Source organism: Phoca vitulina, unplaced genomic scaffold, assembly GCF_004348235.1.
Source record: "Phoca vitulina isolate PV1807 unplaced genomic scaffold, GSC_HSeal_1.0 scaffold28, whole genome shotgun sequence".
Lineage (NCBI taxonomy): Eukaryota > Metazoa > Chordata > Mammalia > Carnivora > Phocidae > Phoca > Phoca vitulina.
Window position 1 is genome coordinate 20066149 of NW_022589731.1, and position 13303 is coordinate 20079451.

The 13303-nt window shown below is 54.9% G+C and overlaps 1 protein-coding gene across 3 annotated transcripts in view; it reads left to right on the forward strand.

Moving 5' to 3' along the window:
• LHPP (phospholysine phosphohistidine inorganic pyrophosphate phosphatase) overlaps nt 1-13303 on the forward strand; it is a 120390-nt gene that overhangs the window by 72340 nt on the left and 34747 nt on the right. The window contains exon 7 of one of the 3 annotated variants that reach the window (XM_032423089.1): nt 7831-8851. The exons of the other annotated variants lie outside the window; for them this stretch is intronic. Coding sequence (XP_032278980.1) covers nt 7831-7843 — 13 coding nt within the window. The 3' untranslated portion in view covers nt 7844-8851. Of the gene's footprint in view, nt 1-7830; nt 8852-13303 lie in introns of those variants that run through there. 3 annotated transcript variants of the gene reach the window in all.

A 13303-nucleotide genomic window follows, 5' to 3' on the forward strand; every position in this document is an offset into this window, starting at 1 on the left:
TGGGGGTTCCTGGCACTCCATCGCCCTGTCAGAAGAGGGGGCTCTGCCCTCCTGCCCTCTGGCCCATCTGGCCCCTTGGCCTCCTCACTCCCCACCCTGGAAAGTAGGTTAATAATATTCATCAGCCCTCTCCAGAGATAAGGAGAGAAAACCATCTCTTCCTGGAGGGGCCGAGCATCATAATTAACGGGCTGATGAGTGTCCTGATCTCCTTGAGGGAAGAAAGGGGCCCGGAGGTGGGATGGGGGGGCATGCTCCAGCGGCCAATCTGGGCACAGCTCTTAATCCTGTAGACACTGCTTTGCAAGCTGGGGCCCTGCCATCCCCGCCTCCCCGACAAGGCCTAGACCGACCGGACGCGTGGCCCCCGTCCTTGGGAAAATGCCAGAGATCATGCAGCCCACCCTTCTCTTCCCCTCCCTCCAAACCCCCAGATGCCCCTGAGCCTGCGAAGGACCAGCCCCTGCATCTAAACAGCCTGACCCTGAAGAATTAGGAGGACCCCCTTGCTGATTTATATGCTATACACTTGGGGTTTAATTGGAGCATAATTGTAATCCATATGCCTGTTAAGGTAATTACACTTATAAACCTAATATAATCCATAGATCAATGGGTTCTGAGCTAATTAAGGCAACTGTAATTAACATTTACAAAAAACCTTGCAATTACTGGGATATCCTTTAAGCTGGCCTTCCGAGCTGATAATGAGGCTGGCTCGGCGCTCTGTGGCCTCCTAGAGCTCTTGGCTTCTGCCTCTCAGGCCTCCGGGCTCGCACCCTACCTTACAGGGGTGGGGTCACCCGCCGTTACTGCCGCGGGGCTCTGCGGCAGGCGCCCGGCTGATGACAGCAGTCCCCGGGGAGGCAGGCCCTCTGACTTGGCTGTCCCCAGGGCCCAGCTCGGGCTCTGGTTCCTAGACGCATCCTGGCAGAGCAGCTCTTGGAGAAAGAGAATGAGAAATTCACGTGTGGAACTATAAAAACCAAACCCGGGGAAACATGGAGTTTCCTACCTTGGCCTCCGAAGTGTCTGGTGGCAGTGGGGGGCGGGGGGGTCCTACCTTCGGGCTTTCCTCCCACCCCACCCCCTGCACCTGCAGCCAGGCTACCCCTGTGCCCTTCTCACTGCCCTGGGGGTCAAAGTGGGGTGGGACTGCCCTACTCTTTCCCCGTGGGTGGGGAGTTGGGCCTGGTGGGTGTGAGGGGGCTGCATGCGAGGATCAGGGGAGCCCAGCCAGTGCCCAGAGGCCGTGTCCAGGGCTGATGCTGAGGGGAGCCAGCCAGGAAATCTAGATAGCCTTCATTGCCGGTGGCTTTTGCATGGTCTCTAAATTGGTGTGTCCAGGAAAAGGAACCCTGACTAATACAGAATGTTCCAGACCTCACCCCTCTCCTCTCTCCACCCCTTCCCAACCTCAGGAAAAGTCCAACAGCTGCATGCTAGGGCCAGGATTGCTCCTGTTCCTGTATGTTGCCTGGTTCCTGGTAATATCAGCTTTGTGAGCTGCACCGAGGCCTGCCAGCCTCCCCCACCCCCCAATCCGGAGCGGGAGATAAGCGGCCGCCTCAGCAGGCAGTGTCCGTGGGGGGGTGGGGGTGGGGAGGATTACCGCAGGCTAATCTGTCTGGAATCTGCCCTTTTCCTGCCCAGGGAGAGGGACAGGGACCTCCTTTTGTCCTTGCAGCACTGTCCTCCGGGAACCAGGTGCTCCTTTAGACAGCACCCTATGGTTCCTTCGGGAGGGATTCCGGCGCAGATAGAAGGAGCCCTCAAGCCGGTGTTAGGAGGGAGTGTGGCAGGGCTGTTAGTAGCCTGAGCTGCCTGGACTTAGCTCCTGCCTCTGCCACTTGAGCTGGTATGACTTCGGCAGGTAGAAGTTCTTTAACCACTGTAAGACCGGTTTATGTAATGGGGCTACGATGACTAAAACAATGTGCATAAAGTACTTGACATAGTGCCTGGTACACAGTAGGCGCTCAGCTAATGCTCCTGCTGTTGTCATCTCTGTCACTGATAGGAGCTCTTGGGGAAACGGGCAGATGGGCGCAGGGCCTGAGGGAGGCAGCGGTGTGGGGGGGAGGGGCCAGGTGAGACAGGCCCAGCTGGGGGCAGGGCCGGGGTGGGGGGCGCCGGGGTCTCCGCTGTCCCCACCACGCTGGTTGTAGGTCTGGTGTATGTGGTGGTCCCAGTGCTGGCTCTTCTCCCTTCTTTATTTCCGCACACTTTCCTGTCTCTGAACCCCGGAGACTTGGCAGCTCTGGCCGAAATTTCCAGATGGGACCAGGTTCTCCAGTGGAGGAGCAAGGCCCACAAGTACAGGGTATATCTCCATGGGAACCAGGTGGTTGGTCAGGGGTGGTACACACGTTAGGGGAGAAAGCGACAAATCATAGTAACAGCTGTAATTTACTGAATACCTCCTGTGTGCGAGACTCTGGGCTAAGCATTGCACAGACTCACTCACTGACCCCCGGCGACAGCTCGATGTGGCTGGCCTTCCAGTCGCCTTCTGTGGATGATGAAACGGGCTCAGAGAGGTTGAGTCATCGGTTTGAATTCGTCCAGCAAGGGAGTGGCTGGGCCAGGATTTGAACCCCACCATTCTCACCACCACTGTGCTCTCTCCCTCCCAAGGAGAGTCCCCTACCCTCTCGCGCTGTCCTGGGCCAGCCAGTGGGGCTGAGCAAGGGGGTGGTCATGCAAATGCTTCTCCTGCGTGGAAGAGAACAGGAAAGATCTGGTTGGGCTGGGCTGCAGCCCCCACCCTGTTCCTGTTCCTGCTCCCGCTCCGTCGGGCAAGGTGAACATCCCCTGGCTGGACCAGAGGGAGGAGCCTACAGAACACTGGGGGAAGGTGCCCTCTCCAGGAGGAATGAGAACTGCATCCTGGAGACCTTGCCCAGGGCCTGCTGGGTGGTGGTGGTGGGGCGTCTGCTAGGCACCCCTCCTTCCGAGGGCCCTGCAAGGATGGGGGCATCTGCGGACAGGTCACCTGACCCTCCCACAGCCTGGGTTTTGAGGTGCAGGGCTCTGGGGAGCATGGATGGACCCCCTTTCTCTGCACGGGGCAGCTGGAGGGCTGGCCTCATTGCTCCCCCTCATCTGGGACCACAGTTCTGCCCTGCCTGTCATCCAGGGCCTGAATACTGTCGTTTCACATATTTTATCCCATCTTCTGGTTGCCTCAAGGCAGGAGAATCACTCTTGTGACTGTTAGCCTCTTTATTTTCTCAAAACTTCCATATAATAATTCATGATTTTTCTTGTTGATGATAAAACTGTGGGCATTCCTGAGCCCCTCTTCTGGGTGCACACGGAATTGCTGGGTGCAAAGATGGGCAGACTTCTAAGGTTTTTGGTGCTTCTGCAGAGTCCTCCTTCCCCATGTCTGTGGCACCCCCTCCGCATGGACCACCTGCTCTGTGCCTCCACATTCTCACCGAGGGGTAATACCAGTGAACAGCGTCATCAGCTTCTCAAAAACGTCTCTGTTGATGGAAAAAAATGGTAGCGTCTCTGATTACTAATGAGACTAAAGGTTTTTTCTCATCTTCTTTGGTCACTGATTCTTGTTCCTTCTCTAAATTGTGTATTTCTATCCTTTTCCATTTTTATTGTATGTTTTCAAAACCAAGGCTTTTCTTTTAACGAGAAATCTGTATTTCATCAAAGATGGAACGCAGAGTCTGTGGCTCATTTATTCCCTAGAGAAGATGCTTGTGTTTTGTTCCCTAATCTAATAAGATACCAGAAGATGTTGGCAAATTACTTTGCAGCAGGCGGGGCTGGTAGCCGGCGTGCGGAGGACCGTGGTCTCACCGTGCCCTGCTCACAGCTGTCTTGACAGGCCCCTCTCTGCACTAGGCCCAGGAGCAGCTGGACCCCCAGACCAGGGCTTCTTCCTTTTCCCCATCCCCAGTGTCCAGGCCAAGGGGGGCCTGGCATGCACTCCAGACCCGGTTTTCAGCTGCTGAAGGAAGGAAGGAGGCCCAGCAGCGTGGCTGGTGGATCGGGACCTGGTGCTCAGCAGATGCCAGTTGAACGAGCAATGGTGCTCACGGGGCCCGCGTGAGCTCCGGCCCAGAAGCCCACTGGTGTGCCTGCAGACGCATGCATCCCAGCCCCCTTTGTGTTGGGAAAGTGAGTCAACGTATAGCTTCTTGTGTTTGCTTTGTGCTCCAACTCCTGTGTCCCCAGGAATCGGAGAAGCAAGGACACATAACTAAGTGATTTCTTAGAGTAAGTCACTGTCCATTTGGAAAATCTATTTCCTAGAGGAGGACTAGGGGTGGCTGGTCTTGGGGTGGGGCTTGAACCTCATGCGACTTCGCTGTTGCCCAGCCAGTGGGCTCACCCCCTGCCCCCCGCATGGCCATCGATGGGGCCAGGTGTCCTTCCTGTTGTGCCGTGATGCTAGGCCAGGCTGGCCCCAGGGGGAGAGGGCCCAGAGTAGACTCTGGGGGGACCGAGGGGCGGGGGTCCCACTCGGTGGTCCTGGGCATGTTGCCAGAACACGTAGGACCACAGGCCGCCTAGGGAGTTCAGGGCGTGTGCAGGAGTGGGGGAGGAAAACCCAGAGGCAAGCAGGGGGTACAGCCTCGGCCCCCTCTTTCCCTGATCCTAAGGATGGTCGAGTGGAGCCTGTGACAGTCCAGGATGCACAAAGCCGGGAAGCAGTCGCATAGTCCCGCGTTCTCTGCCGCTGCTGGGCCACGTGCACCAGGGGATGGGCCCAGCGGCTCCCTGGCCGTGCACTTGGTGGCCTTTGCAGGGGGAGGAAGTCATGATGACACTTCTGGAATCTGAGCCCCGTGTCGGGGAGCAGCTGGCAGGGCTTCCATGTCCTCCCTAGTGGATGTCCTGTCAAGGCTGGTGGACCTCCTTGTCCCGAAGGAGCTACCATCGACCCACACTTCCAGCACACTCACACGTAGCTACACGCCGTCCGTGCAGGTACGTGCATTGCTCGGCACAGCCCCTGATTGTAATCCCACTTTCCAGGTGAGATACAGAGAGATGGGAGGGATAAGTCACGTGCGCAGGACCCACGGTGGGAGGTGGACGGGGCTCAGCCCCTTGGCAGGGTGACCCTGGAAGCCAGGCCCTGAGCTGCTCTGTTTGTCTCCCTCTTGGTTGTGGGGAGTCCTAGCCTCTCCCGGGGGTGGATATGCTTGACTTGTGTTTGTTCAGTTCAGACACAGAACCTCCTGGAAAGGCTTGCAGGGAAAGATCAGGCAGAAGGCCTGAGCCGCTGTCCTGGCCAGCCCTTCGGGGGCCCTTGCACCACCACGCTCCCCACTGCCCACCAGACATGTAACAGAACGGCTCAAGACCCACTCTTATTTTGGTACAGCTTTTTGTCCCCATTTCCATGTTTTGTTTTTCCTTTATAGTCCCAAGTGTTGAGCCTAGCAGAACACAGCTGTCTCACCAAACAAAAATAGATCCCATCCGAGGAGGGCTCTGCGGCCACAGACATTCTCATGCTCTCAGCAAAACCAAGTTCCCTTGCCAAGCGCTCTTTGAGAGGATGTTTGGAAAAAATGTCAAGGCATTCATTTTTCTCTCGACCTTTTCGGTTGGAATTGCGGGGCCTTAACACTGGAAGTAAAAGAAGTTATAAATAAAGGCGCGGCCAATGGCCAGGCCTGGCCGTGCTCTCCCAACTGGCCGTCCGTGGTTTCTCCACAGCTGTTAATGAGCACGAGGGTCCCCATGTGGCCCTGCCTCTGTAACAGGAAGTTAACGGATGTTTCCAGATAGCAGAGGGCCAGAGAGCGAGGGTTCCACACCCCGCAACCGAAGAGAGGGAACGCTGTTGGAGGACTTACGGGGGCGTGGCTTCCTGCAAGATGGTGCCATCTGAAGATGTTTCCACTCTTGGAAGGTTTGCTGAGTCTGTCTAGGATTTTGGAAGTGCTGATTCTTTATTGCCCTTCGGCTCTCTGACAGCACTCTCTGCTGGAGGAATCTGGGTGGGTCTCAGGGCACCTGCCCCGGATGCAGACCAGCTGCCTCTTAGCTGTATTCACTTTCCTGCACTTGCCTGGCTGTGGGTCCTAGACTTCCAGCCAGGGGGCCATCTGGTTTCCCCAGGGCCCAGAACCTTCCAGGGAGGCCCCAACCCTCATTGCGTGCTGAAACGGAGGCCACCCACCAGGGCCGCAGAGGGGGTGTGGTGGTGGGGCCGAGGATGTATCTGCCGTGGAAGATGCCCATGTGGGCCCTAGCCTGCCCGGGCTGCAGGCCATCTTGCCGTGGAGCTGTCTCACGCAGGACAACGAGCATCTCTGTTGTCTTCATCCAAGGGGGCTTCTTCGGGCGAGTCTGGGGGAGGCTGTGGTAAGGGGCGGGGGGTTGATTCTCGGAAGTGCTGCATTTTACTGCACTTTTGGTCCTTTGGTGGTGCTGTCTACCGTGGAGCCTGAGAGCTCCTGCACGGGGTGCACACCCCTGACTCTGTAGCCCCCAGAGTACATTCCATGGCGTCCATCTTCAGTGGCATCTGCAGAGTGACTCCCTGCAGGGGTGTTACCCCCTGATGCACCCCCGACGCTGGAAGGCCTGGGGGCAGGGGCGAGACGGCAGCTTCAGGCGCCCAGGGAAGAGGCGTAGTTCCACTTGCAGGTCCTGGGTCTCGGTTGTATCACGTGCACTGCCATCACAGTCCTGCCTTGACCAGAGCTTGTAGTGTTGAGGAGAGAGCTCAGGTCCGGAGGAGACCAGCGGCCTGCGATAGCTTCAGACAGGCTAGTTTGCCTTTTTTGGAGGGGAGAGGACTGGTTTTGGTTTCAAATTTTGATTTTTAATTTTATGAACATGGTATGTTCGTACGGAAAATTTGGAAATTATAAACAATTCTTAAGTAGCTAAAAGAAATCCTTTTGTGATCTACCAGTAACATCGATTATCATTTTGGAATGTTTTCTCCCAGCGCCCTTCCCCCCTTTAGTATTTTTCTTTTTTTTTTTCTTTTTTTTTTTTTAATTTTATTTATTTATTTGAGACAGAGAGAATGAGAGAGAGAGAGCACATGAGAGGGGTGAGGGTCATAGGGAGAAGCAGGCTCCCTGCCAAGCAGGGAGCCTGATGCGGGACTCGATCCAGGGACTCCAGGATCATGACCTGAGCCGAAGGCAGTCGCTTAACCAACTGAGCCACCCAGGCGCCCCCTTTAGTATTTTTCAAACACAGTTGAGATTCTGTTTCATGTACAGTTTTACAGAATGTACTTGTCAACTTTGAAATAGGCTCATCTGCGTTTTCGATATGGGCTACAGGGAAAAGACCAGATTGCCGACGCTTAGCTGTGGGAGAAGGAAATCTAAAAATACCCTTTCGTTGGCCTGGCACAAGGAACCCCATGGCTCCACGTTTTCCTCCCAGGAGAGTAAAGGCAGAATTAGCCAAGACGAAGAGTGGACCTTCTGGTGGGTGTTTGGTGTTTACACTCACAGGGCACATGTCGTGCTGTCCCCGTCAGGCCCAGAGATGAGGAAGGGGCAGTCACAGGAAGGAGCACTGGAGCATGGCCTGGCCTGGCTGTGGAGAGGGCTGGAGCCCAGCGCCTTCCTCAGGAACCTCGGTAGCTCTCCAACTTCTTCTGCAAAGCAAACACTTTGCAGGGAGCTAGAGAGGTCTTCTGTCAGACGCCCGCTACTTTCCGATTCCTCCAGCTAAGTATCACTAAAAACCCTGGACGTTGGGTATAAAACAAACATAAGAAGACTCTGGAAGGTGGAGAGAAGAAGGCACACAGGCTAGTGACCTTGGGACCCGAGAAATGACACAGCAGTGAACTCCCTGGGTTGTCTTTTTGTGTCCTAGATCCCAGACTTGAAGTTGAAGAGGCCGGACGCTGGAAGCATCAGTGGACACAGACGGAAAAGCCCCACAAAGCCTACTCTCTCTAGCCTAGGAAATAGGCAGCCTAGCAAGACCGCAGACTCGTAGACAATAACCGTTATGCCAGCCAGATACCACAGCAAAGCTGTGGTCTGTCTCCATCCGTGCCAGCCAGGGCTGAATGTAGAGCCAGAACTTCCACCCTCATGAGGCTGTCATGAGCCCCCACCACTGGGGAGGGGCAGTATCAGAGAAGGCCAAGTAGGGCGCCAGGAGCCAGGAGGTAAGGAGAGCCCCTCCGCTGGGCTAGCGGTGGAGACCACACAGAGATCCCCCCATCCAGTGGTAATAAGGCCATCTCACCCCCTCCTCCTTCCCGTACGGAAAGCAGTTATGAAGCATTTCTCTTCCTCCCAACTAGGGTGGAACTCCCACCCTCGACTAGCAGTAAGAAGAGCCCCTCCCCCACATCAGGGTCAGCAGAGGACAAGTGGGGAACCTGGACTGCTGCCCTCCCTGGTAGTAATGCGGCAGCTCTAACCCCCTTCGCCTGCCAGAGGTGTGTCCAAAAACCAACTAAAAGGGAAGGTTTAAATAGGATCTAGAGTCTCGTACCATAATATCCCAAATGTCCAGGTTTCAATACAAAATCATTATCGTGCCAAGAACCAAGAAAATCTCAACTTGAATGAGAAAAGACAACCAATAGACTCCGGCACTGAGATGACACAGATGTTAGGACAGAGATTTTAAAGCCGCTATTACAAGAATGCTTGAAACAAATGATAAAGTCTCAGCAAAGACATAGAGGATGCAAAGAAGAACCAAATGACAGTTGTAGAACTGAAAAATACAGTAGCCGAAATAAAAAACTCAGAAGTGAGGGGACAGAGGAAACAATCTGTGAACATGAAGACAGAGATAGAGGTTATGCAGAGGAGAAAAAAACGGGCTGAAGAAAATGAACAGACGTTTCACCAAAGATGATATACACAGATAGCAAATAAGCACATAAAAAGATGTTCAGCATCGTTAGTCATTAGGGAGATGCAGATTAAAACCACACACAATGAGGTATCACTACACGCTTATCAGAAGGGCTAAAATAAAAAGATAGTCACCAGAACACAGGCTGATAAGGATGCTGAGAATCTGGACGGCTCTGGCCTTGCTGGTGGGAATGTGAAATGGTACGGCCGCTCGGAAAACAGTTTGGCAGTTTCTTAAAGAATCTAAACATGCAACTGTCATAGGACTCAGCAGTGGTACTCCCGGGCATTGCTCACAGAAAAATGAAAACTCATAATTCACAGGAAAGCCTGTACGTGAATGTTCATAGCAGTTTTTCTCCAAGCCCGAAACTGGAAGCGATTCAGATGTTCTTCAGTGGGTGAAGAGTTTCACTGTATATCCATTCCGTGGAATATTGTTTGGCAAAGAAGAGAAACAAACCGTTGATGCACTGGATAAAATCTCCAGTGAAAAATGCCTGTCCCCAAAGGTTATGTACTATCTGACCCCGAGTACCTAACATTTCAAAATGATAAAATCAGTTTTAAAATGATAAAATTATGGTGATGGAAACCAGACTCTTGGTTGGCAGGGATTAGGGAGCGGGTGTCGGGAGAGGGGAGGGGACGTGGCTACAAAGAGCATGAGGGATCCTAGTACTAGGGATTGAAACCTTCTATGTTTTGGATATAAGGATGTCAGTATTTTGGTTTTGATGCTCTCCTATAGCTTTGCAAGATATTACCATTGAGGGAAACTGGGTAAATCTGGGCTTACTAGATTTCTCACAGCTGCGTGTGAATCTACAATTACTGTAAAATAAACAGTTTACTGAAAAAGCAGTGGAACAAGGAGGGGGATCCCTTTGTATGTAGCAACCAGAAAAATGCCTGTGATGTCATCGGAAGTGCCAGGGGCTGATGACGAACTGTTTAAGAGTGATGCTAATTCTGGAATAAGCATGCTTGTGGGGAAAGACTCTGGAAGACAACCTACCCAGACGCTCAGGTGGCTGAGTTGGGGGACTGGATCCACCTGTCTGTCTGTCTGTCTGTCTGGTTCCTCAGTGGGAGACAGATGAGGAGGGGGCAGTTGTGGTGTGATGCGGGGGAGGGTGGGCAGCGGATTGTGCTGTGGAATTATGGGTAATATTTTTTCTCTGTCTCTAAGTTCTAAACATGTGTCCTGGTTATATTATTATTATTATTATTTATTATTTTTTTTTTTACGATGGAAGAAGTTACATATTAAAAAAGGAAACCACATGAGCAAAGTTAAGGTCTTCTGCTAGCCATTCCCAGAGAGCTCGTAGGGTGCGCTGAGCCACCAGACGGTCATCTGACAACAGCTCTGGTTCTGGGGAGCAGAGGGGGACAGAGCTCTGCCTAGTTTGCTGCTGGGGCTTTGCCCTGCACTTCTCGGACACGAGCGCGTCCCTGGCCCAGATGGCTGGTGGTGGGCCTCATTTGCGCCACACACACCTGTCCCGGCCTGTCTTCCCAGCCAGCAAGAAGCCGGCAGGCGGGAGCGAAGCGGGGCTGTTACAGGATCCTGTGTGTTTCCATTCCAGTGATGTCCTCACCCCCATGTGTCCCGTGTTAGGCTCTGTGATACTGTGATTTATAATAAGAAATAAAGATTTGGTCTTCATCTTCGTTTCTGGCACAGAGCTCCTAAAACCTTTGGAATCCCCTCAGTGGTGAGAGCATAAAGGTGTCTCATTCATAACAAACCCCTTTCAACCACCTCTGAGTTTTTGTTAATGAGATGACTTTGGAAACTTCTTAAGGATGGGACTGGTTGCCATGTTGGTACTTGGTGCCTCACCCACCAGCCCCCTGGGGGAGAGGAGAAGGAGATTGACTACCATGGCCAAGGCCAAGGATTTCAGCAGTCATGCCTGCGGAATGAAAACTCCCTAGAAACCCGGAAGGATGGGCTTCCAGGAGCTTCCGAGTTGGTGCAGCCGTGGAGGTACCAGGAGAGGGACGTGCTCGGAGAGGGCGGGACAGCTCTTCACCCCTTGCCCTGGACCTTGCCCCGTAGCCTTTATAACACTCTTTATAATAAACCGGGAAGCATAAGGAAATGTTTCTCTGAGTTCTGTGAGCTGCTCCAGCAAATGAACTGAAGCCAAGGAGAGGGGCGCGGGAAGCTGAGTTGTAGCTGGTAGATCAGAAGCACAGTGACAGTCTGGGCTGTGATTGGCGTTGGGGGGGGGGGGCACGATCCCTTGACCTGTGGGATCTGAGGCTGTCACCAGGTAGACAGTGGCAGGGTTGGGTTGGATGGGGAGCCACCTGCTGGTGTGGGAGAACCGCCCGGCGGTGTGGGCAGCTCCATGCATCCTGCAGAGGTCACACTGGGCCCACCTGAGATTCTCAGAGGTCTTTGCTGGGCGAACCCCCCTTCCCATAGCAGCTTCAGCCAGCTGAGAGCACGTTTGAGAAGGTCTTTTTTCCTCCCTTGGAAATCTTTTTTGGTTGAGTTGGACGGTTTTGTCTGCTCCCTGGTTCTTTAGCCACTTGCAGAAGCCAGGAGTGGCTTCCTGCGCGTCCTTTCCTGGAAATTGACAAAAACACAGGTGCCTGCCGGCTCGCTGTGCAGGCCACCATCCCCAAGATCTCGCTGGCCTTTCTCTACGAAAGTGTGTTTATACATAGGGTGACGGTTTAGTTTGTGGGGAGCAGGACCTGGCGAGCTGTGTTTCCAGATTTTGCACCTATTTTTAAGAAGGGCACTATTTTTAAATTGATAGTCTCCAGCCCAGAGTCTATGTGGAACCCTGTGTCCTTCGGAGCGGTCACTGGGAGAGGGCCCTGTACCCAGAAGCCTGATGAGGAAGTGAGGCCGCCTCCTTGGTGGCCACCGTCACCCAAGAATTGCAAGGTGGTTTTCTGGGATCAGTTCTTGGCCCATCCGGTTCTGTTAGGTGGGGGTAGGAGCACAGCTCCCGTCGTCCCGGCATGCAGCGGGAGACCTGGGCGGCATTTGGCCTTGCTTGAGGTCACCGGGAGGCAGCTGAAGACACTGGCGCCCAGAGCCTGGAACGTGGCCACCTGCTCGCTGCTCCAGCCGCACATCGTGTTCCCGCTGGCCTGAGCCGGGTTGGAAGATCACGGCTGCCCTTCCCTGCTTGTGTGTGAAGGAGAAAATTGGCCTTGATGCCTTCAGAAAGGCAACAAAACAAAGGCACCGAAGTGGACAGTGAGCGCCCCTGCCGTCCTCGGGGGACGTCCAGGGAGGTGGGCTCTGCGCGGGTAGCCTGGCCCCTGGGGGGCCCGCAGAGCTGGGCTCAGCCTCTGTGCTGTGTTTGTTGTGGGGGTTGTCAATGCCACACTCAGGCATCTCGGCAAGCGAGGCTCCGGGACAGGTGCTCGAGCCCAGTGATTCCCCAGCCCAGCCGGGCCAGCGAGTGGCACCTTCTCCAGTTACTCCCTGGGGTGGGGGGGGGTTCCTGGAGGCTGGACGCCACGTCATCATACCCCTTCCCCATGCTCAGGCACCCTCATGGTACCAGGAGGCTGCTTGGCATCGCTGGGTCCCCAGGGAGACCCACTCTCAGAAGGGGTTGTCCTGGCCCCCCAGGGGCATGCTGCTTACTGCGCCCCCAGGGGCACGAAGCTGGGAGGCCGTGGGTGCTGGCCACCGCTGCTGGGTTTCTGCCCACTGTCCTCTGGGTTTCCCAACGTTGACACGAAGCCTTTTGGCTCAGGGGACGCGTGTGAGGGGAATCGCGGTCCGCGGAGCGAGCTGGGGCCGGCTTGCACATCTCTCCCCCACTCTCCAGCGGTACCGAGTCGGCGGCCTGAGATCAGCCTTGGCGAGGTGTTTGGCGCGGCGGTCGGCAGATGCTCACGCCCCGGGGCTTGCTCCCGCCCCCTCAGGAAGCTGCTTTACTGGCACACCTCTAGCTTTTGGGGTCTTTCGTGCAGAGCGAGTGGAATCCCAACAGAAATTTGGCCAGGTCTCCTCTCCGTGAGGCTGTTAGGCTGAGAGGTGGGTGGGCAGCCGAGGCCAGGGGTCTGGGGGCGAACAGCCGTACCTGGAGGCTCTTCATCCCGGCCACCCAAATGGTTTCCACTGGATTTCCCCAGGTGGCCCCACTTTGCCCAGAAGCAGCACCCTACCTCCCCAGGTCAGGCACCCCGTTTCTGTGGGTGCTGGCACTCTAGGCCACACACCCTTAACCCGGCCTGCAGAGCTCCCTGTCTAGTGAGGGGGGTCCCACAACGAGGAGTGCAGGGGAGGGGAAGGGGGAGTTCCTTGGGACTCCAGAACCTCAGAGCTGGGGCTTCCGCCCTGGTCTCAGAGTCCCCGAGGGTGTGGACCTGGCAGCCCCCTCCTCTGGACCCTCCAGCCCTTTGTCCCGACCTCTGCTGGGGCTGACTACTTTTGGCACGGTCCCCACAGTGGACTGCAAGCTTCCTGTGGGCCAGGTCCT